This window comes from Crocodylus porosus, unplaced genomic scaffold (genome assembly GCF_001723895.1).
Source record: "Crocodylus porosus isolate Cpor-Errol unplaced genomic scaffold, CroPor_comp1, whole genome shotgun sequence".
Classification (NCBI taxonomy): domain Eukaryota; kingdom Metazoa; phylum Chordata; order Crocodylia; family Crocodylidae; genus Crocodylus; species Crocodylus porosus.
In genome coordinates, this window is record NW_017728918.1 from 33658431 (window position 1) to 33686351 (window position 27921).

The 27921-nt window shown below is 39.5% G+C and overlaps 1 protein-coding gene across 1 annotated transcript in view; it reads right to left on the minus strand.

Moving 5' to 3' along the window:
* The window catches only part of SNTG2 (syntrophin gamma 2), a 294588-nt gene that overhangs the window by 105403 nt on the left and 161264 nt on the right, over positions 1 to 27921 (minus strand). The window contains exons 10-11 of the mRNA XM_019538149.1: positions 11733 to 11862; positions 3890 to 3928 (exon numbers count right to left, since the gene is read on the minus strand). Of these exons, the coding sequence (XP_019393694.1) occupies positions 3890 to 3928; positions 11733 to 11862 (169 nt within the window). The remainder of the gene's footprint in view (positions 1 to 3889; positions 3929 to 11732; positions 11863 to 27921) is intronic.

A 27921-nucleotide genomic window follows, 5' to 3' on the forward strand; every position in this document is an offset into this window, starting at 1 on the left:
TGTGTGTGTGTGTGTGTGTGTGTGTGTGTGTGTGTATATATATATATATAAACTGTGTGCATAATATACGAATTAGTGATCTGTGTATGTGTACTGAGTGTGTGCATATTGACAATAGATTTTTGTCTAATTTTTAGTGTTTATGTGCTTGAATTGGTGATAGGTAGCATGTGCCTAGGGTGGTTTGGATGTGTATGTGCCTGAGCTGATAGAGTGTGCGTGTGTATGTGTATGCACCTAATTGATTTGTGCGTTTGTATGTGTGCAATTGTGTCACATCCTCCTGTCTAACAACACAATATTGAAATCCTGAGAGTTGGCCTGATCCCATAGGGCAACACTACCTTATTTTTGTGATATTTTTTCTAAGCTGTACCATGGACAAATATCCTTCTAAATTCTTAAAGCAGTACTTCAAATCTACTCCACTTTCTCCAAAGTCAGATTAATGCACAGGCCCATAGCACCCTCTAGGTGCCAATTAGGGGACCCCTTGGTGGCTGGATTTTCTTGAGAAACAGCAGGTTTCCCCTTGTAGGCAGGCAGCCTTTTAGCCTGCAAGGGGTCCTGCTTGGAGCTGCTGAGAGTAGGACGCAGGGGGTCCTAATGGAGGGGGCATGTGCTCAGCTGCATGCACACACGTGGCCAGAACAGCCAGACAGTGTGAAGAGAAGTTCCCTTCAGGGGGGAGTATGGGGGAGGGGAGGGATGTGTGAGGGAGCACAAATCAAGGCCCCCCATGGTGAGGGAGGGAGTGGGGCTGCAGCTCAGGGCACTGCCCAGTCAGGGTGGTGCTTAAGATCCAGTGCCAGGGCAGGGAGTGGTACACAGCTATGGATGGCTCATCTGCGGGGAGGAGGGGTTCCCTGCCACTGTGCACACCCTTCCAGGAGCGGTATGGGGGAGTGTGTGCCCTCCCATATTTATGCATGGGGTGGATGCAGGCTGCTTGCTGTGTGCTCAGGGCTATCTGCTCTGTTGCCTTTCTCTCAGGAGCCCCATGTCACCTGCACAACCCCTGCCTGCCCAGCAGCAGGGGGCACAACTCACCACCCTTACTGCTGCTGGGCGGGCAGGGGGTGTGAGACCAGCATGGGGCCCCATGGGCAAAGACTGCAGAGTGGAAAGGCCTGAACCCGCAGTGGGTAGCCCACATCTGCCCTCACCCTGCTCGGCTTTGCTCTGGCTGTGGCGGGGCAGGGGGTGCAGGGAGGAGAGGTGGGCATGTGCGACCCCAGCCCACCCCACTCCCAGCCCAGTTGGGTCCATTTAACCTCCCCTGCATGTCATGGAGGCCCACCCTGCCTTTGGCAGCAGCACCAGGAAGGGAAAGGGCCCCTCTGCCCCACTGGAGTCTAGTTACTGGGATCTGGGGCCCAGCTGCAGGGCAGGAGTGGCAAGATACATTCATGAATGTATCATGTTTATAACAGGGTATGGGGGCCTCCAATTTTCTGTTTGCCCAGGGCCCCAATAAATCTTAATCTGCCACTGACTTTCTCAGTGATACTTTTTTTCACTACCTCCAAAAAATCTACCCTGTACATTTTATTCCTTTCTATACATACTGCATTAACAAGAACAGTACAGATTCATATACACATTATGAATCTGTACACATTATACAGTTTTGACACAAATAGGTTCCATTAATCTTATGTTGCTCAAATCCTCTTGTTTTTCTTTATTGCTACAAAGTTTACTTTCAGATCCTAAATACCCTTATTCCTTTGTGAAATGTACACGAGCTTCATATGTGTTTGAGCGTACCTTTAAGGCACAATTTCACAAGACATTTCAAAGTTACAGTAATGTTTGTTCCCTTTATTCACTTTATCTTAATAAGTTTTATATAATGTTTTTCTTTTTGCTTTCAACAGAGAACCTTTCCCTTCATATTTTCTGACAAAAATGCCTTAGATTTTTTTCTGCTTCTGAAATTAATTTGAGCCTATCTTTAATGGAAACAACAACTTCCTGTCAGAAACTGCACAGGAAAAAAAAAACTTCTTAAAAATATATATATATATATATAAAATCATGGGCACAAAATTAAGATTATGAAATGGATCACTTGCAAGTCAGTCTCTTTCTTAACTTTACCGTATTGCCTCATCCCTTTGGATGTTTTCAATTAGATTATTTTATTCTAGTCTTGCTGGCCCCTTTAGTAAAACTAAATGTTAGTTTCACTAACTTCCACTAACTAATGTTAGTGGCAATTTAACAAATAGAAGTTGGCCAGGTTCTATTTACCAATTAATGTAATGAAAACTGGATTTTCTAATTCAGTCTGTCATATAATAAGCTGCAGTGCAGTACAGACAGAATTTGTTTTATTTTAGCACATATATGCATACATAAAAATGACTCCAGGCACATGTTGTAGACAGAAACTAGAAACGTACACCCAGTTGGTAATAATATTTATTATTCATACAACCCCCACAGGCTGAAAACAAATTATATATAATAATATTAATCAAATAATATTTTCTACTTCTTTAACAATGTGTATTATATTGTCATATATCATATAACTGATATTTGATCTGCTAGATCTATCCATCTATATAAATACAGATATATAAAACATATATGTCAATACTCCAAACAAGGAGTCTTACATACCTCTTCTTGTCTTCAAATATTTACAAATCAGTAGTGGAAAATTAACTAGTGACTTATATTGTTTCCATTATTTTTTTCTGTTACTTATAACTTGAAATTTCTTTATATTAAATTGTTTAATGATGAACTTAGGGAACAGGCAAACCTCCCAGGAGATGCTTTAAACCTCCCAGCAACATTACAGAATTCAAAAAAGAAAAATAAGTAAAAAGTGAACTAATGTATGAACAGCTAAATTAATAATAAATGCTACTTTTTATTCAAACAGGATTCAAATGGGATTTAGAGTCAGCTCTGGATTCCAGTACAATTCAATTTAGAATAATAGGCTGCTTGCACATGTTTTACACCCGCTCCCCACCCCCCCAAATACCCACACTTTACTGGAAGAAGCATCACATTACTTCAACCTGGCCCTGCAGCATCTATAAAGATCAGGCACTTCAGCAACGTCTTTTGAAACTTTTAGCTAACAGCTGATTCAATCAGCTGTTAGCTAAAAGCGCCCCAAAAAAAGCCCTAGAAAAGCATCCAATCTTTACTAATGCTGCAGGGCTGGGTTGAGGTAATGCAGTGTCTCTTCAGGGCACGCATAGGATTCGGTGTAGGAACGTACCAAGTTGAAAGTAAAGTGCCATTTCTTTTTATTTTTATGTCTGCAAGCACCCCTAACCTACTTCCATATTAAACCAATACATATTTAAAAGTACAAGCTTGCTAGTTCTCACTTTACTAATATGCAAATCTAATGTTTCTCATAAAAGACAAGCTGTGGTTTCCCTCCAATTTTTAGTAGTGACTTAATATCAGGCTGCAGCAATGATGGTTCAAATTGTTAAGTCTTCATTCCATTTATAATATAGAATACAATATATTTGCGAAAATGTTAACAAGTAGAGAATTATGATGAAAAAACCTAACTTTATACTTTTCAAAATAAATGAACAAACTGTTAGTGATACAGTAGTTTTATGTTTGTACTATTACATTTGTTCTTTCCCCTGAGATTCTTTGAAATGGGGCTTCCAGTCATGAATATGGATTAGTGAGATCTACTATATTAAGAAGAACATCTCAGAAGCTAAAAGCATTCTTACCTGCAGGAAATCTGTATTTAGAACCTGGCATCTGAGTATGCATCTACATGTAGCTCCAAAGATTTGCAACTTAACGCAACTGCAAGAACGCAGAATGTTTTCCAGTAATTTTTAATTAGTTAATGGTAAATGTTTAATCAACAATATCATTAAAATCTTACCTGGTCTGCAGGAGTACAGCATTTATTTGCCATTTTCATCTGCGGAGAAACAGAGATTAAAGAATACTCAGGGTGACTGGTTGATTTGTTCTAAGATTTACTGTATTAGGTATTGCCAGTGGCAGTTCATATATATTGATATTAGCACCTCAAGATTACAGTTGGAATGATTTTATTGGCCTGGTTTTCTATGCAAGAATATGACATTAAAAGAACTTGGTCAGGAATTGACACAATTAAAATTGTCTATATAGACTTACCTCTGCCACTTTGAAGGTGGACCTATCTTGCTTGAGTATCAATTAAAAAAGTACTTAAGCATATGTTTAAAGTTAAGTGCGTGCGTCATGTATTTTGTTCACCTGAGGCCAAGAAAGCACTACCTGGCATAAGCATTAAGGCCCTGATTCAGTAAAGGTCTTATGAACCTGCTTAAAATGAATTACGTGCTTAAATGCTTTTCTGGATCTGGACATCAGTGCAAAGGATGTGTAGTCCAAAAAGGTGAAGGAAGCTGCTCGATATTTCTTAGTTCATCATAAAGCCACAGAGTTTTTGATTCTTACACAAGCAATCCTAACATTTTCTTTTTCTAATTTTTACATTATTTTCCTTTACTAATGTGTATAAATCCTACATTTAAAAATAAAGCCATGAAATTCCACCACACAGAATCATAGAAAATTAGAGTTGAAAGGGACCTCAGGAGGTCATCTACTCCAACCCCCTGCTCAAAACAGCACCAGCCCCAACTAGATCATCCCAACCAGGGCTTCATAAAACTAGGCCTTAAAAATCTCCAGGGATAGAGATTTCACCACCTCTTTAGGTAACCCGTTCCAGTGCTTCATCACATTCCTAGTGAGAAAAAATTCCCTAATATGCAACCTAAACCTCCTTTGTTTCATTTCTCCTTGCTTTTCCACCTGTCAGGGGGTACACCAGCACTCTCAGGGGGTGCACATACACCCCTGTCCACCTCCTATCATTGTCATTGTCCCTCAGCCTCTCCTCTTAAATCATGTACCCCAGACACTTAACCATTTTAATTGCCCTCTCCTCAACACAAAACTGGACACAATACTCCAGATGTAGCCCCACTCCAGTGCTGAACAGAGGGGAAGAATCACTTCCTTCAGTCTGCAAACAGTGCTCCTACTAATGCAGCCCAGTATGCTGCTATCTTACTTCAGAACAAGGACACACTGTTGGCTCATATTCAGCTTATTGTCTGCTGTAACGGTCCTTTTCTGCAGAGCTGCTGCTTAACCACTCAGCCTGTAGTGGTGCATGGGATTGTTCCATCCTAAGTTCAGGACTTTGCACTTGTCCATGTTGAACCTCATGAGATTTCTTTTGGTCCAATCCTCCAATTTGTTGAGGTCTCTCTGAATCCTAACCCTACCCTTGAGTGTGTCTACTCCCCCCCACAGCTTGGTCTCATCTACAAACTTGCTGAGGGTGCACTCCATCCCATCTTCCAGGTCACTGATAAAGATATTGAACAAAACCAGCCCTAGGACCAACCCCATCGGGCATTTAACTTGATACTGACTGCCAGGTAGACATCAAGCTATTGATTACGACCCTTTGAGCTCAAGGGTCCAACCAGTTTTCCATCCATCTTATAAACCATTCATCCAGCCTATACTTCCTTAGATTGCTGGTGAGACTGTTGTGGGAGACCATATCAAAAGCACTACTAAATTCAAGGTGCATTATGTGCACTGCTTTTCCCATTGACAGAGCTAGTCATCCAATCATAGAAGGCAATCAGGTTGGTCAGGCATGACTTGCCTTTGCTGAATCCATGCTGACTGTTTCTGATCACTTTCTTCTCCAGGTGCTTAAAATGGATTTCTTGAGGACCAGCTTGATGATTTCTTTCAGGGACTGAGGCGAGGCTAACTCATCTGTAGGTCCCTTGATCCTCCTTCTTCCCTTTCTTAAAGATGGGCACTATATTTGCTCTTTTCCAATCATCAGGGATCTCCCCTGATCACCATGAGTTTTCAAAGATAACGGCCAGCAACTCTGCAATCACATCAGCCAACTCCCTTAGCACCCTCAGATGCCTCTTGTCTGGCCCCATAGACTTGTACACATCCAGACTTGTACATATCCAGCTTTTCTAAAGAATCCCTAACCTGTTCTTTTGCTACTTTTTGGCTCCTTCCCAAATCATGCTGCCAGGTGTAGTAGTCTGAGAGCTGACCATGCCTGGTAAGACTGAGGTGAATAAGGCATTTAGTACTTCAGCCTTTCCCTGTCATCTCTCACTAGTTGAAACTTGAAGTCACTAGTCGCTAGCTGAAGTTGAAAACCACTAGCTTAGTATTACCATCTGGCAGGAGTGTATTACTCATGAATAAGTGCTTCCAGATAATGACATCTTAGAAAAAGATTTGAAAGGAACATTTTAAAAGGAGAAACCCTAGGATGTACAGCACCTGGGAAAAGGAAGGATATTTCTTACTGTGGAGGAAATTAAGTGAGAGACAGCTTCTTAGGGTTGTCTGAAAGGATGCACATATTCTCCTGGCCTTAATTAGATCAAGAAAAAATTTTAGGCTGGTAAATGCATGCACCTTTTTGAGGGGGCAGGGAGGGGACCGGAAGTTATAAATATAATGTGGGATCCCCAAAAATCCAATGGATAATGCATGTAAATGGCCAGAAATTGTACTTAATCTTTGCCCAGAGAGCAGAGAAGTCTCCAGTTTTCCTGGGGCACAGGGAGACACTGGGGTCCCGCAGCCAGAAGGTTGAGTCAAAATTGCATTCTTTGGTGCATAAGGAGTTCTTAAGGACTTGAAAAATCAAAGAAGGAATCAGAAACAAAATGAAAACAAGGACACAGGAAAAAGAATAAGTAAAAAGGAATGGCACTTTCCTGAAATCCTATAAAAGTAAGATCAGAAGAAACGTGTATTTCTGAAAAGCTAAACTGAATTATGAGTTACAACCGCAAATGATATAAAAGGCAGTAAGAAAAGATCCTCCTAGCAGGTTGCTGTTTCAGGCAACATGCCTTTCAAGCAGGCTTTGGCCCTCCCCTGATGATCTCTCAGCAGCCCGAGTATGATGCAGTTGTTCATCCCTGCTGGCCTTTGCTGCCTGAAAAGTCTCTCCACCTGCCCATTGTAGACAGTCCTTCACCAAACAGAAGTCTTATTGTCCCAGCCCCTGAGATGGATCCACTGTAGCTTCAGTCTTCCTTCCCAGATTTGCCCTACTAAAGAAGTTTCCTGCTTCTGGTGGTTTTCCTCCACTCTACCCCCTGGTTCTGCCTACTGGGTGGTTTTAATTCCCAGCCAACCATGCCCTCCTTAGCCTCCCCTCAACCCTTTGCAGCCTTTCAGTCTAACTAGTTGTCTTTCCTTAAGGGAATAGGGCATCCATTACAATCCTATACTTATATTACAAGGAGAATGAAAAAAAAAGGGAAGGACAGGAAACAAAAGATGAAGTAGAGATGGCTGTGATATTCAAGAACTTCTTTGCTTTAGTCTTCATTAATAAGGCTAAATGTGACCAGGTATTTGACCACATTATCTGAAAAGGGGGTAAGAGCATGGACCAGAAGAGGAGGCGAACAGGCAAAATAATTTTTCAATATATTCAAAGTGGCAGGGACCAATGAAATTCACTTTTGAGCAGTTAAGGAACTCATTGAAACAATCTCTGAACTATTAGCAATTGTCTTTAAGAATTCATGGAAGACTGGGAAAGACAGATACGGGCATATTGGAATGACTCCAAGGAAAGCAACAAGAATGATAATAGATTCTCTAGAAAAGATAATAAAAGAGAAACCTTTTTAACTGTAATGGTAGTGAAACAGTAGATCAGGCTAACTCCTCCTTCTGGAGGTTTTTAAGACAAATATCTGTCAGTAATGGTTGTGGTATACTTGTTCCTGCCTCATTACAGTAAGGATCAATTAGATGACCTCACAAAGTCCCTCCCAGTTATGTGATTTTTAAAATGCTTTGTCAATATAATACTTGTAAAGTCTTTGGCCTCTGATCAGTAAAGGTAGACCCAGAAATAGCAGTGCCTACTGAAATTACAGTGAGACCAGGTTTGTGAATAATGCCTCACATTGCAGATCTGAAACAAACTGTTGAAATCATTTGAGCACAAATTTTCCAGAGAAGAGACATTGGCATAAAAGTACCCAACATATACACTATTTTGTTTGAGATTGACTATGATGACCAGGGAACCTGTTTTTCTCTATTTAAAAATCCCAAATTCATTGATTACCCTCCCCTCCCATATGTGTTTTTTCTGCAAGTAAAATGAAACACCACTATATATATATATAGTGCATGCATATGTGTGTGTGCATTGTAAATTATTCCTATACACATACACACACAATATATATATATATAGTGGTGTTTCATTTTAATTGCCAGGGTTGGGGGTTAATCACAGAATTTGGGATTTTTAAATAGAGAAAACCAGGATCCCTAGTCATCATAGTCATTTTTTCCACAAGGAATGGAAAACCTGGATTGCTGCTGCTGCTGATGATCAATAGGAGAAAAAATAGAGACAAAGAGACATGCACTTAGTAGATGGGAAATAATATTGCCATATGTAGGACAGAGCACAGCGGTGAAGAGAAGAACATTACACAGTCACAGGCACTGAGCTGTCAAAGGCCTAGACCAGAATCCCATCATTAAAAAAACTTGTTTTGTTTTGTTTGTCTGTAGTTACAATTCTTGTTAATGTCTCTCTCTTACTTATAACCAGTTGAATGAATTTTATTCATATGAATGTTTGTGGAAAGCAAAAGTACTGTGAATTTTCATCAGACATGATAGCAATAATGATGATAATTATTATTATTATTATTTGTCACAGAACTAATTTGCCAAGAACTTATGTGAATTCATAAATAATTCAGGAACAGGAAGAGGAACTCATCCCCTTTATACAGTTTAGACAATGGACTCATCAAGAAAAAAAATTATTGTAAGAATTAAATGATCTTGAAATTATTTTTTAAATGGAAAGTAAATATTTACAAAACTCTCTTTATCTGTCTATAATAGGCTCTGCATCTGACACACCCCCAGTGGTCAGACTCACCTGCTCTCATTCTGCAATTTCACTCATCTCTAGTCTCTTGCCTACCAAGGCTTGATCTTATGATATTTTACTGGGGAGGTTGCCTCCAGAGCACAGAGCAGCCTCTTCCCATAGTGTCTTTATTCCTTGTCTAGCCCTTAGACCTCCTCTGCCTCCAAACCCCAATCACTGGGGATCTTCTGATTCAAACTTTATGGAGTGTAATTTCCTTTTAAGATGACCCTAGTTGTGACTTAGTATAATCATGGCCTCCAACTGCCCCCATAGCCATACCCATTCCTTGTAAATATGACTCATTTGCCACTTGGAGGAGGCCTCCTCACCCCATATTGACACTGAACCCCTAAGAACCCAAAGCCCTTGTACAAGCTTCAGACTTCTTGGCTTTTGCCCCTTTCTTCTGGCGGAGTCCCCTTAGCCCAAAGACGATTACCATAAACCGTGGACTCCTGGGCCATAGCTCAACCCTGACAAGCCTGCTCTTGCTTTATACCACCCTGGGGTCCCTGACCCTTATAGGACTCTATGCTGGGTGCCCCATAGGCATCCCTGTGACCTCTACCTTACCCCCATTCCTCTAGTGTTTAAATTGAAACACAGAAAAAGTACCTGGAGCCGGGTGTTAGCAATCTGGTTGCAACCGATTCAACCTCCTCAGGGCTATTAGAGTTGCCATGTTCCTCCCATAAAGACCTGACTTGATTTGCCAGCTCATAGGGTACCTCCTTTTCCCTGGAAGCCAACTCTGCCCTCGGCTCGATCCTTTGCAGCCTGCAGGCACAGGCTGCCAGTCCCAGCCCAGAGGTTGGGTTTATATATAGTCACACCTTGCCCTTTCTGGTTCCCTGACTGCTGCCTTTGAAAAGGGCCCCAGGAGTTTCTGTTCAGCCTAACAAGTTGACTGGACTCCTCTGCCTTGCAATCCTCCATAGTTATCTAGCAGTCCCATGCCTCGAGGCCTTGGGTCCTTGCTTCTGTGAGCTTTCTACTACCTGTTTATCCAAAATGCAGCTGACCCTAATTCAGCTGTCTGCCCCAGAACACACTAACCTGGTGCTTTCTCCTCTGAAAGTAACAGGAGCCCCTGGCTTCCTGTTGCAAGGTCAATGTTAGGCTTAATTGTTTTTCAAAAACTTCTGTCAAAGTGGAATATGAAAAAAAAATGGGTGCCTCTACACTTGCTCAAATGAGTTCTAATTAGAACATGTCAAAGACAACTCAATTAATCTGAAATGCTGGACTCATTAGAAGACTCCAGCATGCCTCACTGTACGTAGTGTCCCACGTTTCAAAATGGTAGTGGGGACACTTTAAATAAAACTCACTGAACAAGGTTTAAAGTGCCCCTGCCACCATTTGAAATGCAGGACACTAAATACATGCAATGCTGAAGTGTTTAATTAGCACCACTCTAATTAAAACACTCCCTCCGCCCCATCCTGGAGTTTGTGTATAGACACCTGCAATTCTCACTTTGTGACGACTTTGGTTAATAACAATGTTAGTCAAATAATTTGGACTTATTGTCAAAATCCTAGCTCTTTCATGTGTTACATCACCTGCCTCTCAATGTGTTTTTTAGCCCATGCCAACTGTTGTTTATAAACTCTTTGGGATACAGATGCTCTCTCTTAATTCCGGTATGAATAACGCTATTCAATGTAGGCAAAATTCCTGACTAGGATCTCAAGATGCTGCCTCACTTTGCTTAATAAATCTTGATAATAAATAGTTTTGCTCAGTTCTAATTCTTGCAATTGTTAAAGTTGAGTTTAAATAACATTGCATACTTAAACTTATAAAAAAAAATACACGTTTAAAACTAAAGAATTATTCATCTAGAAAGCGAAATACAATATAGTATTACATATTGGTAAAATCATGATTTACATAACATACTGAGGATTGAAAACACATCTACACGGAACAGAGAAAAAATTAAAAAACTGCATGGGTAATTCTTCAAGGAGACATTGAGCCTGCATATTTTTCCTCATTCTTTTCTTCCAGTTCATAAAAACTGCAATACATTTGCAATCCTGTATTTTATCGAGTTGCCTGTTTCACCTTATAAGTTTTTATTTCAGTATTTTCATTACTTTCCATCTGTATTTTATTGTACATAACCTATTGTTCAAGTAATAATTTCCTGTTCTACCAGGGATTATTTTACGCCTGTATTTGCAACAAACAAAAATTCACTTTTACATTTCCAGGAATAATTTATAACAATATAAACATTTTTTCATAGAACTGCTAAAAGGTCATGCTGCATCTTCTTAAGTATTTATAAGAGTAGAGAGACTGCATGTCAACCAATCCTATGTAGCACAACCAATCCTACAGAGATTCAAATTCCTCCTTTCACACTCCAAAAAAAAATGTCAAAAACAGTTTTGACACTGTGTTTCAATCATATTTTAATAAGAATTTTAAAGACTAAATTCCGGCCTCAAAGTTCAGTGAGGTGAATGGGAAAACTCCTGTTAATTGATCTTTCAAAAGTGTTAAATATAATGAAATAAACAGGAGATTCTGTTATTCTCTGTCCCATCAAAAGTCTGTATTTTCTTTGTGGCCCTAGGAAAAATGTTAATTTATTAGAATTTCCTTCTCTTTCTTTCCCGCACACTACTTTTACACATTGTACCTCTGTGTTAGTTATATACTGCAGTTGAAAACTTTTTAAAAATATATTTTTTAAAGAAGGCAGGAAAATATGCAGAAAGTAACATACATTTTGAAGTGTCAAATCACTGATGTTAGTTGATATTGCTCTCAGCCAGTGAACACTCTCCTGGGCTGTATAAAACTGAAGTATCCCAGTACTAACTCCATCGAGTGCCAGCACTTCAAATGCATTAGATCTGCAGTAAGAACAAATACATACCATAAAGGAAGTTATGACAGTTTTCAGAAACTACCCAATATTCTCAAGCTTTGCCTGTCCTTTAGAACTTATAACATGGTTATTTTCAACTTTACAAAGCAAGAGAAAAGCCAGAAATGAGGGACCATAAATGTCCAGTTTCAGAAGACAGACAGAGTAAATACATTTCTCTATTACTGTTTATGTGTTTTGGTCTAGTATAGTTTTATCTATATAATCACTAAACTTAAGATGGCTTAACAATGTGTTAATTAAGTAAAAGTCACAAAACCTAAAAATATTTTTTCTTACTCTAAAATAATAAACATAAACCATAAAATGAGTAAGATATTTTCAGTATGTTCTATTATTTTTTATATTTTTCTATATAAAATTTCAAGCACAATTTAAATTTCACCTACTTTGCATGAAAATATGACTAAATTAACATGGTTATAAGAAATTGAATTGAAGAGCCCTTTTTTATAACTGCTTTGATATATTCTATAGTCTAGTTGGCTTGGATTCATTTTTTGAAATATGTATTGTCTTTAAAAAGAAGCCAGTGTTTTATTCACTAAATGTATACAGAAGAGGAATATGACACATGTCCCAGAAATCCACCTCATTTTGTGATGCTAGAGTGGTAAAATATAGGAGCCACTTGCTAGTAGCATCATTCCATAATTGTCAGGTTTCTCTAACAGGAGCTCTAGGAAGATTAAGCAGTAGCACATAACTACACAAGTCAAAACGTTGGATATAAAAAAGTTTCAAGAGTACAGTAGTTTATTTTACTGCCCAAGAGTAGCCAGAGGAAGTAAATCAGGGGTAGGTAAAATATGGCCCATGAGCTGAATCTGGCCCACCAGGCACTTTCCTCCAGCCTGTGGGCACCCACCAATGAATTGTACTCTGCCCAGCCCTTCTGCCTGTGAGGGTGGGAGTGAGGCATCCATGCATATGCACCCCATCTCAACATACCCTATTGTGTCTCGCTCCCACCCCCATGGGCAGAATGGCCCCGCCAGCAGCAGGGACTTCTGGTGGCAAAGGCCAGGGGTTAGAGGGTGGGACTTCTGGTCCCGATATGATGACCAGGGGGCAGGGCAATTGCCAGGAGTTGGGACTACCCATGCGGCCGTTGACAGCTCACCGAAACTTGTTAAGCAGCCCTCCTGTTGAAATAATTGCCCATCCCTAAAGTAGATGATACTTAGATACGGTGATAAATACTAGAAAATAGTTAAGAGAGAGCTCAAACCTCTTCCTTATCATCATCCTCTACTTCCATTTTGAAATCTTGTTCAATTCAAACTCAAAAGAATATAAGTTACTGACTTGGAAATACCACTTCATGAATAAAGAATTGACAATACAATTGCTTTTTCTTGGAAATCTCCTGCTGCCCAGCTTATGTGATATAGCAAATGGTTGTCTAAAGTGACAGCCTCATATGAGGGTGAAAATCTAACCATCTAAACTTTCTCCTATTTCCTGCTTCTACTGCTAAATTAGAAGCAGCGTCCTACTGCTAAAAATTTTAACCTCACCAAAATACAGAAATACTGGAAATGGTAAAATGGATACCTTTACTGTACTGAAACTGTACAGTAGCAATTATAGCTTCAGTATATATCACTTGAGCCAATATACCTCTGTCAGATAATCAGATTAGTGAACCTGTCTAATTTCTACAATATTTTATTATGCCCTCATTCTTTTAAAGGCTTTATACTATATGGCATAAATATTACCAGAAGCAACCTCCTTTAAAATAAGTACAGGTGAAAGGAAAAGGGGGTATGGCTCTTTTCAAGTGCCTTAATACTAGCTGACAAGTCTGGGTCAACAATAAAACATTTTCTTTTATCTTTATTCAGTATTGAAGTTTATAACAGCCTTTTCTCTGTGTTAAAACAGCTTCTCTCCCCAAATCTAATAGCATGTTAATTTTCCCCCACTATTCCCTTACAAAGCTTTTTATGTGCAAAGGCAGAAGATAATAAAATCAAGTGAATCAACTAATTAATAATACAAACACTGAAAAAACACTTGATTTAACAGAGAAATTAAATTCTTGAGACCCAGATCTTTCTGCATCTCCCTTGGCTGTTCTTCCATTCCTGTCAGTTTTTTATTCCACTTCTTCATACTTGACTCCTATCCTTGGCTCCTGGTTCTAATTTTCCTTGCTCTCCCTATCTAGAGCACTTCCTTCTTTCCCATTGTGTCTTTGCCCCTGCCTCCATCATTCCCCTTTCCCACACATATTGTTATTAGAATGCTCCAATGGATAAGAGAGAAAGATGCACAGGGTTAGGCCAATAGTTCTGTTATGGCACCTGAGCATCAGTTACATACTAAGGCCTTAGCAGGTCATGTTGAAAAGTCATGTTGTCAATCTGGCAAGTAGTGTGCATAGCCACTATATTGGAATCCAAGATAGCTGCTGTGAAATAAATACAAATTTAGTCAATATTTCAGCCTCCCACTATAGTAAGAAAATTAATTCCAGTGATGAAACCAATGTTATATGAATCATGCAGATAATTTCTGGCATAGTAGCCATACTGGAGTCCAGGATAGCTGCTGTGAATTTAGAGTTTTGTTCATTATAACGTACCCAAAAGGTTTGCAAAATTGTTACATCAACTCTGTTCTGTTGTAAATTACCATGACATGAAAACTTCTAATGAATATTGTTGACAAGAGATGTACCCTTAAGCAAATATTACAATGAAGCTGATAGCATCAGTGAAGTGTGGGAGATATGATACAGAATCTACAGGATGCATCATGTCTCAAAGAAGTTTAGTAATCATTATAAATGCCAAGCCAAATTACAACTGCTACAACTGTGCAAACAAACACTCATTTAACATAGGACAGTTGTTGAATTCAACACTTGTTTTGGCATTATTCTTCAGAGACTATTTATTATATTGTGTTGATCCTGTGCTGCAACATTCCAAAAGCCTCAGTTGGCACCATTCTTGTTACAGTTCTTTTACACACAAATGACATACTGAGAGACTGTTAAGAAAGTCATACAAGGTAGAAGACAAAAGGGAAACACTACCAACAACATCAAGAGACGAACACGCTCTGACATCAAGCAGATCATCTACTCCAGTAGTTCACTATAGGATGTGCATAGTCTCTTCTTATTGAAATGTTTCTGGCAGAATGAGTCAAGTGTTGTAATTTTAATCAGCAGAAGAATGAAGTGTTGCATTGCTGAATTGATGTCAACGTTCTAATAGCTGCTGAGGCACATTACTATCCTGAATGTAGGCAGGAGGAACCACAGAAGCAACAAGTCTCTTATTTCCATTTGCATTTGGAGATTGTGCAAGAAGATATTGTCTCTTCTTTAATTGTCTCTTCTTTCTCCTAAAGGGAGAGCATGGCATCAAGTGATTGCTAGTGAACTACTAGTTTTGCATGGAAAAATGTGTACAGCCTGAAAGATATACTTGAAAGATATTGCAATTTAGTAGATGATGAAGGTAACAAATGTTCTCTGATCACACTGAAGCAAAAGAAGCAAGAACTTCAGACTTACTACTACAAGACAGACATTTATGTTCAGCACCAAAGAAATACAAATCTTCCACTCCCTACCTTCCAAATTGTAAACATTGGTAAAGATGTACAAGCAGTTTTAATTTTTATATAAATGATGAGGAAGCCATTTGTTTGCAGTTCAGAGAAGAGTTTTGTACCCAAGAATCTTGTATTATACTGCTCTCAGGATCAAAGCAGATTTGACAATTATAGCTGGCATGAAGGGATACAGCAACCTGAATGAAGAGCAAGCCCAAAAATGTGTTCCTGTCAGCATTTACGCATTGATCTGTTTGATTTTGGAAGAGGACAATGATGACTTAGATGTTGAAAGTCATGCACAAGGTAAGAATCTAGACAGAGATGTACTGAATATGTCAAGATTCGGTTTACCTGCAATCAAGGGACAAAAAGTTAATGCCAAAAAATATTAAATTAGGCTTGATGATATATCACACAACTAGATCTAGAAGCTGGTACAAAGTCTCCAATGACTGTTCAATTTTGTCCTATACTGTCTGCACCAGCAGCTGAGTATGACACTACTTGGACTGTCATCATGCAATGTAAAACAGTTGGAGGACACCTGGAACAACAGCACAAAGTCATAGCATTTGATCAGGCATATTGTAAAGTGAATGAACTCATTTGATTGGGAAGCTTCTATAGCATTGTGGTTTACCTAATGGCAGTTGGTCAGCATTTTGCCACTTGAAAACTTGAAGACTCTTGGACAGAAAGTGGATTATTTTCAGAACACACCACCATCAACATAATGAAAGGAAAATTGTACAACTGTGCTATCAGAGCACACAAGATCACATTCAAAGCTATATGGCTTATGTTGATAAGCAAATTCATTGTGTGGTTGTGTAGCTCAAGCAAAGGATTAGATTATGATGTCATTGATCAGCTTTCTGGTAGCATAGCTGTTGCATTCAGTGACTGCAAAGCAGTAAGGAATGTGATGAAAGAACTATCTGTGCATCTGCCAACGATTGTCAAGAATTTGTGGAAGAACGTTCCCATCAAGGTCCATTTGCACTGGATGAACTATTTGGAAGTAGTCAATATAATCTAGTGCTTCATCAGGGCTGAACTGGCATGATAGCTGCACATGATCATACCAATTACACAGGATGGGGGACCAGCATATCTTGACTGTATGAAGAATTGAGGGGTATATGTTGTAGCTGTATTAGTTTAAAGAAATAAGCAGACAAGGTTCTTTGGTTAAATATGATATCTTTTATTAGACCAACTCAGATAGTTGGAAAAATTCTTCTTTGCAAGTTTTCGGGTACAAATGCTCTTTGTCAGGCTGAGGAAGCATCTGCAGCAGTTGGTGCTCTTACTGGATGGAATGAATAGTAAAGAAGCCATAGGCTGGTATGCACACAAGAAAACTAGTGAGTGAAAATGTAAATTGAGGAGCCAGTGGGTAAGAGACTTGTTGGGTTGAGGGGAGGGGAATGAATGTATCTGGTAAATATTGGAGAGATACCTGGGAAGTCAGATGTTAGGCAGTTATAATGTGTCATAAATCCAATGTCTATATTTAGTCCATGATCTTTTGTATTCAGTAGGTTGTTGAAGTGAAATGTGTAGGCTCATCTGTGAAAGATGCTTTGTAAATTCCCTTTGAGGATCAGGACTGAGAGATTGGGGACAGAGTGGTTTTCTTGTGAGAAATGTGCCCCCACAGGTAATTGTGTATTCCTGTCTTTGATAGATTTTTGGCATGCATTCATTCTGGTGTGCAGTTCTTGTTTGGTCTCTGCTACATATTTTCCATCGGGGCATTTGTTTCATTGGATGAGATAGATTTCATTTCTGGAGGTGCAGCTGTAAGATCCAGGAATTCTGATGGTCCTTTTGGGGTGCAGTAATTGTGGGGGTGGTGAAGATATGTTGGTGAGTTTTACATTTCTTGTCATGGCATGGTCTGGATCCATTCACTGTCTTTTGGGCCACAGGAAGTTTGCTTCTCAAGATGAGGTTAGCGAGGTTTGATGCTTGTTTGAAGACAAGGATGGGTGATCCTTAAAGAGATCTTTGTAGAGCCACCGATCTTAGCCTTCAAACAAGCATCAGAATTACCCAAAGAATCTTATCTGAAAAATTTAGTGAATTCTGCTCCTACAGTGTATGCTGACTTGGTGGAAGAAGCATTAAGGGTCAAGAGAACTAATTTCCCATTTGTAAACATTTCAACTGACCAGGTAATAGAGCACATTAACAAGGATTGCCAAATTGCTGGTGGCATGATAAACATAACATACAATGAATCAGCTAGGCAACAATGGGAACTGAACTATAATGAAAGAGATCACCTTACTTGGATGGTAAATCAAATGTTTGGGATGAACAACTTCTTTCAATCACACAGAAAGACAAAGGGGATGACTAAAATGAGATTACAATGATCTCAAGTTGTCACAAGAGCAGTTAAAACAGTTCCACATGTTTAAGGTTGTGAACAGTGAGCTGTTATGTATTTCTATAGGAGATTCAATGATGGAAAATATTGCATTAGATATTCTGAATGCATGGGACAGAGGAAGAGGAATTGCGAACACCATAATTCAAAAATGTCTTAGTGAAGATGCTACCAAGAGCTTCTATGCAAACATACCCAAAGCGAACGTGGAAACCTTCAAGGATGTAAAGTCAACTATGGGACAGCACACCAAAAGGAAACAGATTCAGAATGCAAAGAAGATCCAACAAAGGTTACTAGCAGTAGTTGCAGCAGGTAGAAGGTTCAACATGTGCTGTCTCCTACAGCACAAACTATGAGGATACCCTCCATCACTTTTTAAACCTAATAAATTGCTCAATGCTGCTGATAAAGCAGCTTTGTCATGGATCTTCATTGCAGATAAACAGTAACTGTTCTGCTAGATACTACTTGTGAAAAATCAGCTGTTATTGTAGATGGCATGGCTCTTGTACAGAGAATAAGAAAGTTGAAATCTGCATAAACATTTGGAGATTCAGCTGATTCCATTGTGTAACAAGTGTTTGTCAACTATTCTAATAAGTGAGATCAAGTTGGTATTGTCTTTGATCAATACATATCACCAACCATAAAGACAGGCACAAGAATATTAAGGACTCAAACTATTAGGCTGATCCACAGAATCATTAGCAACAGATCTCTTTTATTATGGGGATCCTGGAGTAGTTACATGTCTTTACCAGAAAACAAAGAACACTTAGCTAATTTTCTAAGTGAGGAGCTTCTTAAGGAATTGCACCATTTTTTTCCCATTTGAATGAGTGCTCCATTCTGGTAGTTTTGCTGATGGAAAAGAATAGCACTCCAGCTCATATGACGTTTCACAACTGCATTTACAGCAAGAAGAGGTGGACACAAGAATGCTTTTATGGCAAACATGCAGTCGGTCAGGGATATTCCTCTCTAGTATTCCCCTGCAATGACAACAGATGTACCGGTCCTTCTTCTATGACATGATCTTGTGCCTAAGGTTTGGATAAAAAGAAGAAAACCTGCAAGATTCATTCCAGTTTATAATACTGCATCAGAATAGCCTGAGCCAGTCCATGCATCTCCAAATGAATTCCACAGTGCTCATGGTTTCTCCTGGGAGAGTCATTGCTCTATCAGGAGAAGCTGAATGCCCATACAAGGCCTAAGTGTTAGCTCACTGACAAGACAACACCTAGGGGAAATTCCTAGCTGTTCTCACTGCCCTCATCACCATTGCCAATGACAACTGTGATTACTACATCTGAAAGGTAGAATGGGAAGGCCAGAATTATCTATAAATTATAATAGATGTCAAACAACTGTGTATGACTTGTAATGAATGACTGAGTAATTAATTAAGAGAAAACATCATTGGTTCCAAGAGCTATACTTCTATCCTTTTCTGATGTGCCCATTATCATGGCGTATTAGCAGGTCTTGTTTAAGTGTGCCAGAAGGATTAGGCTGAGAAAGTATAATCATTTAGGTATGGATACACTGAATATGAAATGTAAAATTCCTTTTATGTTTTAAGAGGGAAGCATGGAGGTGCTTCAGATGTGAAGAAAAATTTTAAAGATGGAAATATGTATCCTGTACCATTTCATGATTTTATTGTTAATTGCTGATATGCTGCTTTATTTAACTAATTCAATTACTGCCGGTTTCAGGCATAAGCTATCTTTGGCACAATACCTAAATTGATTTTTTGTGTTCTGAAGCTGTTTCTTTTTCCTGGATGGCTAAGTTTTGTAGCCAGAAAGAGGAACTCTACAAAAATCATGTACTGGTCCCTCAGTTGGCCAATTATTTTTATTTTGTGTCTATTATCGCTTTCATTAGCTTCAGCCCTTTTCTCCACGATGATAACTTTTACTTCTCATGACTGCAAGCATTGTTACTCAGGAATATAAGAGGCCTGGTTTTTTTTACCCTCAAGCTGCTCCTGAAGGCTCCACATGGTGAGAAGAGTGACAGATTGCTACTAGGTCATTTCTTCAGCATTTGGATTTAATGCTTTTGTTAATTTTGAGTGATTTCAGTTACAGTCCTCATGACTAATTAACCTTTTTCACACAAAGACATGACTGAAAAGTGAACAGGGAAGATAATAGGGAAGGATTGTTGGCTATCAAGTGTAAGTGGCTGTGTCAAGTGACCGAATGAAGTATAAATAGTGACGGCCACCGCATAGTCAAACTGTAACTATATAATTACTTTTCTCCCTAAGAAAACAACAACTAGCACAAATTGCTACAACTGACAGTATATTTTGTAGCCTATCACTGCACTCTGTTATGGAACTGTGTGGTTGGTATGGAAATATACAAGCGTGCACCTCTGTGAGTGTTCTGTAACAGAAATATCAGTTATGCAAACTAGGCCCCAGTTGCAGGAAGGTTTCATGTTAGTTGTGTGGGAAGTCCCACTGGGCAAAACTGGAATGTTGATATAAAAGCCAGGTGAAGAAGCCTTTGGAGAACTGGAGCTCATAAATCAAAACAAAATTGTTAATCCATATTCAGAAAGTATGAGAGTATAGTACTGAGTAAATTAAAAGTGATAAGTGATGTGGTAGAAAAACCAGACAGGATTGGTTTCATTCATCTTACTGAATCAACTGACAAAATAGATGTCGGCAAAGTTAAATAAGCCTTCGTTTTATAAAAGTCTTAATGCATTTATTTATAGTTTCTTCTGAATTATTAGGACGATTACAGTCGCATGCTATTTCCTAATAGCTGCTTCAGCACAATGGGTAGGTGTTGGAGAGCCAAAAACATTGAATAATAAATCATCCTGTTGTATTGTAATTAATCCTTTGTAGGAACACTGCATTTATCTTAATGATAGCTTTATGGCTGACTCGATAGGTCAGTGTCTTCAATCTCATAGTGTAACACGTGTCTCTAGGTATCCCTGGGGCCATAAAATGGCTAGTAAAAATTAGATCTAGTTGATAATTACCAGACTGTCCTGTCACTATGAAGTCAGCTCAGATTCAGAGTCATCTCATGCCCTGATGGCATATTGGCAGCAAGACAGTCTACAGTCTGTAATAAATGAACTTTATTAGTCTGAATCACAGCCATAGTAAACCTCATATAATCTATGTTGTAATTACATCAGAAATCAATCAGCTTTACAGGGCATAGGTGCCTTTTAAGGCCTCTCCTTACTAGATGCTAGTAATCATGACTGCCACAACAGTTTCCTCTGAAGGTCAGGGGGAGGGAAAGAAGAGAGGAGTTAAATCAGCTGGCATGATTTTGCTAAGATGATGCTGTCCCTGATGCATTCCCCCAAAGAAGCTGGTGGCACTGAGGAGCAGCTCAGAATAAGATCTGGTTGACATGAATCATTTTCTGAAAACAATTTAACTTCAAATTTAACCATGCTTTTTTTCTTTATGAGACTAGCATGTCTACAACATATTCATCATTACATTAATTGAATGGTTTGAACAACCAGTTGTCAGACTATGGTTTGTTTATACTAGTTAGCGTAATGTATTAGTTACATTACACTAATCACTGTTGTAGTGAGTAATTCTATCTGTTTAGATACTTATGACTCCTATCTCTGTAGTATTTGATAACCCCACAAGTACTTAGAACACAGGGATTAGCATTTCCCTATAAATTCCTGAAATGACAAGAGGGACATCAGTTCAATTATAACAAAAGACTATTTTACATTGCTATAAGCTGTTCTCTTGCTGCTGCTAATAGTTTTCCTCTCTCATCAAGAGAACTGAAATACTCTTGAAATGGGTAGCTCCATCTTAGAAGTTCTCAATAATTCTGTGCCAAGACATGACTCAAGTTGTGGTCAGGAAGAAAGAAAAGAGTTGTCCTATTAATATAGTTTTTGTCTGATTGTCAGGTAAATGGAACCCTTGATCTCTGGGATCTGTAGGTACTACAAACAAGATCATTCCATTTAGTCACAACTATATTTGCAAATGTGATTGTTCATTATTCAATAAGTTCTAGGCCTAATAAACAGATGGGTTCATTATTCCTGTTAATCAGGCCATGTTTTCCTTTCCTTATTCCATTACGTAGACTCATATTCTCTCACTGTACCCTGAACAGTAACTCTCTCACTTCTTAATACAATATATAGAAACAGTATCTTTAGAATATTTTAAAATCTGATCTACTTTAATTTAAAAGTGATTCACTGTGAATGTTACATTTAATGTATTTTCTGCATGAGCAAGAAGACCAGTAGTAAAATATCACCATCCAAAAACAATGATTAACATGCAGCATTTTTGAATTACCAATGTCACTGCTGTAGTATATCAACCTAGACATTAGAAAAAGTCTTATCAGCTAGTGTATTTCGTGCCTGTTCATTAATGCACCGCAATTACAGTACACCAGGGTTAGTATTTGTAATTACAGGCTACTGCGAATTAGTAATTACAGGTACTAAATTTAATGTGCCATAATCAGTGCTACTTCACATTAGCATCGACACACACTTTTTGTGACGCTAATGACAGCAGACTTATTCTACTGCACATTAGCACGGTGTGACAGCGCAGGGTCCTAGGGGTGGCCATGAACTCCCCTAGCACCCCCTACCGTGCCAATGTGATATAAAAAGCACCCTCACAATCTCACCCGCCACGTCTTTGAAGTTAATAATGTTTAAGGGAGGCTGCCCATCTGACATGGTGCTCTGATGTACCTCAGTGTTAGTGCTCTCCTAGGTGACTCTGTCCACCCTGACCTCAATCATATTAATTGAGAACAAGGAATGATCACGATCCTATCCCTGTCCCAGGGATGTAATAGGGATTTTATTTTTGCGTTTTGTTACTTTTGTTGACAATATGCCACATTCTAACACAGTGCAGTTTCAGGCTTGCCAAAGTGTGTCATTTCCTAGTACAAGCATGACTGGAGAAGTAGGATGTCAATATCCTAATGCAATACATCACCTGGGAAAACTAAAGAAAGGCTTTTAATTCTACAGATAAATAGATTTTTTTTTTCAGAAAAGAACAAGGAAACCTTTCAAATAATTTTTCTTGTTTTCAGGTACAGTTGGACTGCACACATTACTGCAGATTCCAAAACAAGAATTTAGTCAAATACTTTGCCAACAAGTAAGGAAACATTTTACTTCAAAACAGAACAATTACAGAGCTGCAGATATCATTTGAATGATTTATGTGTTATATGTTATAGTACTATGCAGAAGGAAGTGCCCTAGCTGTCAAAGGTGGTTGCATTTCTGGTACACTAGTAAGGCATGGTTATACAAGATAAATTGCCAGTGCTTTGACTCAAATAAAGTGTTTTGCTTCATTTCTTTGATGAGGAAAAGGGAGCAAAATGCTCTGTAACCTCCAAGAATTAGTAATTCAGTACCAATCTCTTAACTTTTCCTATTACAATGTAGCCACTGCCTCCATTTCTCCTCAGTTTTGAGCTATGTCTCAAATTCCCTCAATGCTGGTAGTTTATTTACCCAGAAATCAGTCAGTCAGCCAGTCTCTCAAACTATAGAGACCCACAATGGATCTAGTCTCTTCTCTGGTCTCTCTCTTTCTGGAGAGCAGATCTGCTGCATAGATCCTTGTTTCTTTTTTCACAAAGCTTGTTTTGGACTTTGCAGTCATGTGAACCCTACAAGTCCTAGATCTTGCTGCTTGCATAGGATTGCAAGAATCTGCAAACATGCTTTACAGGAACCAGAACCTCCTGTTATTTTATGCTAAAATGTTAATATATGTGTAACTGAAAGGCATGTAACCCATTCTTAAACACTTTAAACAAAAGACAAATATTGCAAAACCAAGTCTGTAGCTTCTCTTTTCCCAATACCAACTAAGAGTTTAATTAAACATACACCATACTGTTTTCCTCTTTTTGATGAAAAAAATCATATGGAAGAAAAAAGAAGCAGTCTCCAAGGTTGTTAAATGCCAAAGCATTTGCCATCCATTGGTCAGACAAACACAAGGACACATAAAACAAACAATACTTTAAACCAGGGGTTTTCAACCTTTTTTAAGGAGTGCACCCATTCTGGTGGGTACGTCTCCTACACTGTACGCCCTGGAAAGGGGGGGGGGGGCGGTCCACTGGCAGCCGGTTGACAAACGAGGGAGGGGGGACCTCTGGCAGCTAGTCGATTGGGGTGGGGGATGCTGGTACTGCTGCCACTGCTGTCATGTGCTGATGCTCCTGCCACCATGCATTGCCTGCCACCACCACACACCACCGCTGCACACCACCACCACCACCACCTGCCACCACCTCAGGCATGCAGTGGCTCACAGCTTCAGGCAGCGTATGGCAGCAGGGAGTGGCAGCACGCATTGATAGCAGCGATATCCCAAGTACCCTCGTTTCTCTGTGCCACATATTCCCTGGTGCCTTCCTAAGTATCCCCAGGGGCATGCATACCCTTGGTTGACAACCCCTGTTTTAAACTACCTACAGAAGTCAATCTGTATCCAGTACCAACCACAGAACCTCCATGGCACCATGATACCCAAGTCATTCAATGAAAAATATTTTCCTACTTAATACTTCACTTCTGACAGGTAGGCAGGAGGATGTAATAAACAGAGCTCCAAATCCTTAAGTAGTACAGCCCCCCCGCCTTGGGCTAGATGCATCACAGCTAAACATAGCTATTATTTACTAAATCTGAACTTTAGTAAATCTAAACTTTAATCTGCATGATTAAATTTCATCCCATATCTATTACACTAGTTCTCACATCAACTAATTCCTCTTGTATGATATGTATTACTTCCTTTTTACTGCAGATATCTCCCAACTTTATGTCATGAACAAATTTCATTATTCATATAATATATATTCAAAAGCTTTTCCCGGTACTGAGAGCAGGCTTATGTGCCAATAGCTACATGCAATGTTTTTTTTTAGTTCCACATGTGTGCTATCTCCAATTATATGTTTTTTGATAAGTGAATAGATAAATTTACCAAATATGCTTTATACCAGACCTATATTTTACACACAAGGTACCATATCTATTCATATATCACAAGACCCTGATTAGATATGCATCTTGTTTTAAGAAGGCAAACTGAAGAAAGAAAGATTTTTTTCCAGACTCCTAGATGTCATACCACCATGGAGCAGGGTTGAAGACCCATCAGTATCATTGCAGTAGGGCATGACAGCATGCTTGCTCCCTTAAGGAAGCAAACAGCTGGAGAGGCTGTTTGCAGGTGGTGAAGGGGGCCAATGAGGGACTCACCTAACCAGAAGTGGGTCCATGCTGAAGCTATATGCCCAGAGCCTGCACCAATCAGGAAGTCTAGCCCTGGCAGTTATGAAGGAAGGAGCTCCTGATGGCAGAGCACCAGGACTGACAGTAGAGCTAAATCAGAAACAATGCAGACCGGGAGATAGGGAATGCATCCAGGCAGAGAGGGGCTCCTATCTATAGACAGGTAGGCTTGGTTTTAGCTTAAGCCTAGAAAGGGTTTGGATGCCTGCTAGAGGATGCAGGTGCTTTGATTTAGTTGCACCAGGGTTTAACCTTGAGCCCTGCTGGGGAAGTCTCAATGTTCACTTTAGAGACCTGGGTATACAGATCCAGAAGGGCCTGACCAGACTAGGGGGTTTCCAAGCCCAGGAGAGGAGCTGAGAGCTGAAACAAGGGGTCTGCAGGCCCAGTGAGGGGCTGCTTATGGAACCTGGGACCCAAGAGCCCAGAACAGGGGTTATCACAGAATCATAGAAAATTAGGGTTGGAATTAGGGCAGGAGGTCATCTAGACGAACCCCCTGCTCAAAGCAGGACCATTCCAACTAGATCTTCCCAGCCAAAGCTTTGTCTTGTTTAAAAGCCTCCAAGGATGGAGATTCCACCACCTCTCTGGGTAACCTGTTCCAGTGTTTTACTACCCTCCTAGTAAAAAAATGTTTCCTAATATCTAACCTAAACTTCCCTGGCTGCAACTTCAGACCATTGCTTCTTGTTCTGCCATCTGCCACCACTGAGAACAGTCTAGCTCCATCTCTTTTTGAACCCCACTTCATGTTACATTTGGGATGAGGCATCCGAGAATTCAGGGAGAAGCTGGGTAAGGGACCAAGAGGTCTGAGGGCCCAGACAGAAGATGAGAATGTGAAGTGGGGTAGTGATAACACCTGCAAAGATTGGGCTATGGTGCAGGGGTAGAACAGAGCCATGCAATTTTCTTTTAAGGATACAGCTGCCTTGCAAGGTTATAGGCAGGATGAGGGCCAATCACATTCACGATCTGGGTCAAGACCAGTGGGTCCAGGAGAGACCTGGTAAAGGACATTACATGACTCACTCATAAAGGACTCACTCTATGTCCCATGGGCAGCCTCCCTCATTTAACTCTCCATAAAAAAAAAGACACAGCAGGCAAGTAATAAAGGGAGGGCAACATTAGAGTGAGCTGGGAAGAAGCCACATGGCAACCAGGGGGCATCACAGGCACCCCTGTGATCATGACCCTGCTATAGTCACTCCCCCTGCCCCTGCTGCTCTGCCAACAGCTACAGGTTTAATTCTCTTAGCCACTGTCATTAACCTGCTCAAAACTTGAATTTATTAGTGGCTGTGAAAGGGTTAAACACATAGCATGGGGAGGGGTAGTGAAACTGATGTGGGGACTCTGCCCCTGCTCCATGTGTCTGAAGTATTCAGCTGTGGGTGATCCCCCGAGGCCATTCTAGTGTCCCTACCTCTATCCCAGTGCAGAAACCAGTTTCCTTGTTTAAGACACGCACTCCAAATTTGGATGGTTAATTTTGGGTGCATGAGGAGAAGGGGAAGTGGGGAGGTGCATGTGTTATGTGAATAAAAAGGGTTTCAGAATTCTGAAATCATGATTACCAAGTCCTGAAGTGATCACACTGAATTCACTGAGACTTGCTCCTATTTCAGTTATAGTAAGGTTCATTCTCAAGTCTTCATTTCCATTAGCCATCCTGCCTTTACCTCCATTTTGGAGTGAAAAGCAGTGTTGTGTGTAATTATCCTTATTGAAAATTGAATAAAATTATTAATTTAGTTGTTGGACCATATGTATATCTAGAACCTTTACTCCATTCTCACTGTACATAGTCCCCACTTCTTGCCTTGTTTTCTCTCCATGGTTACAACGAAGAATCTTTTGCAATTCTGCTAATGTTTTTAACGTGGGTTGTGAGATTTAAAAAATATTCTCTCTTCTACAAATCCTTTGAGTCAAATATTACTGTTCAATTAATTGCAATTATTAATTGCACCTGGATAACAAGAAAAAAATCTAATTAGCACAGTAAGTGGATTCATATTTACAAGCATCCCACTCCTTGAGTCTAGCTGCCAAATGCAACTCCTTAGGAATGACCAATTTGATGGATCTCTGTGTACTGAAAATGTTTCAGACATCAAAGTTATGGCATATATACAGTCAGTAGAGTTTTTACTACTCTATTCACCAGAGATAGCAAGAGCCATCATGATGTAACTATTATCATCTACTAGGCAGAATCCTGGAATGACAACGTTTTCTGGAAGAAAAAGGTTTTAGCCATGATCCAAGAAAAATAAATATAAAAGAATCTAATGATGTTTTAAACAATACAATTGTGTTATCTGTTTCCATAACACCTCCCATATATTGTAAAAGTAAGAAAAAATATACTGTGGTAGGAATATATGACTGAGGAAGGCAGCTGTTAGAATTTACTGATCTCAGTATTTCATCACTGATCTTGCATTCTGAGTATAGGCAGTCCTCGGACTTATGACACGACTGGTTCCTGAAAACCACAACTTAAGTCGAAATGCTGTAACTTGGAAACAATTTTCCCACAGGAAACAATTTTATAAATGGGGGATTGGTTCCTGAGCCAATGCCTGACACCCTTTTTTCACCAAAAATAACCCAGAATTTTGTACTCAGTTCAATTATAGATAAGTAATATAGCTACATTAATGTATTTAGATTGTAAATAGCAATTCTACCGAT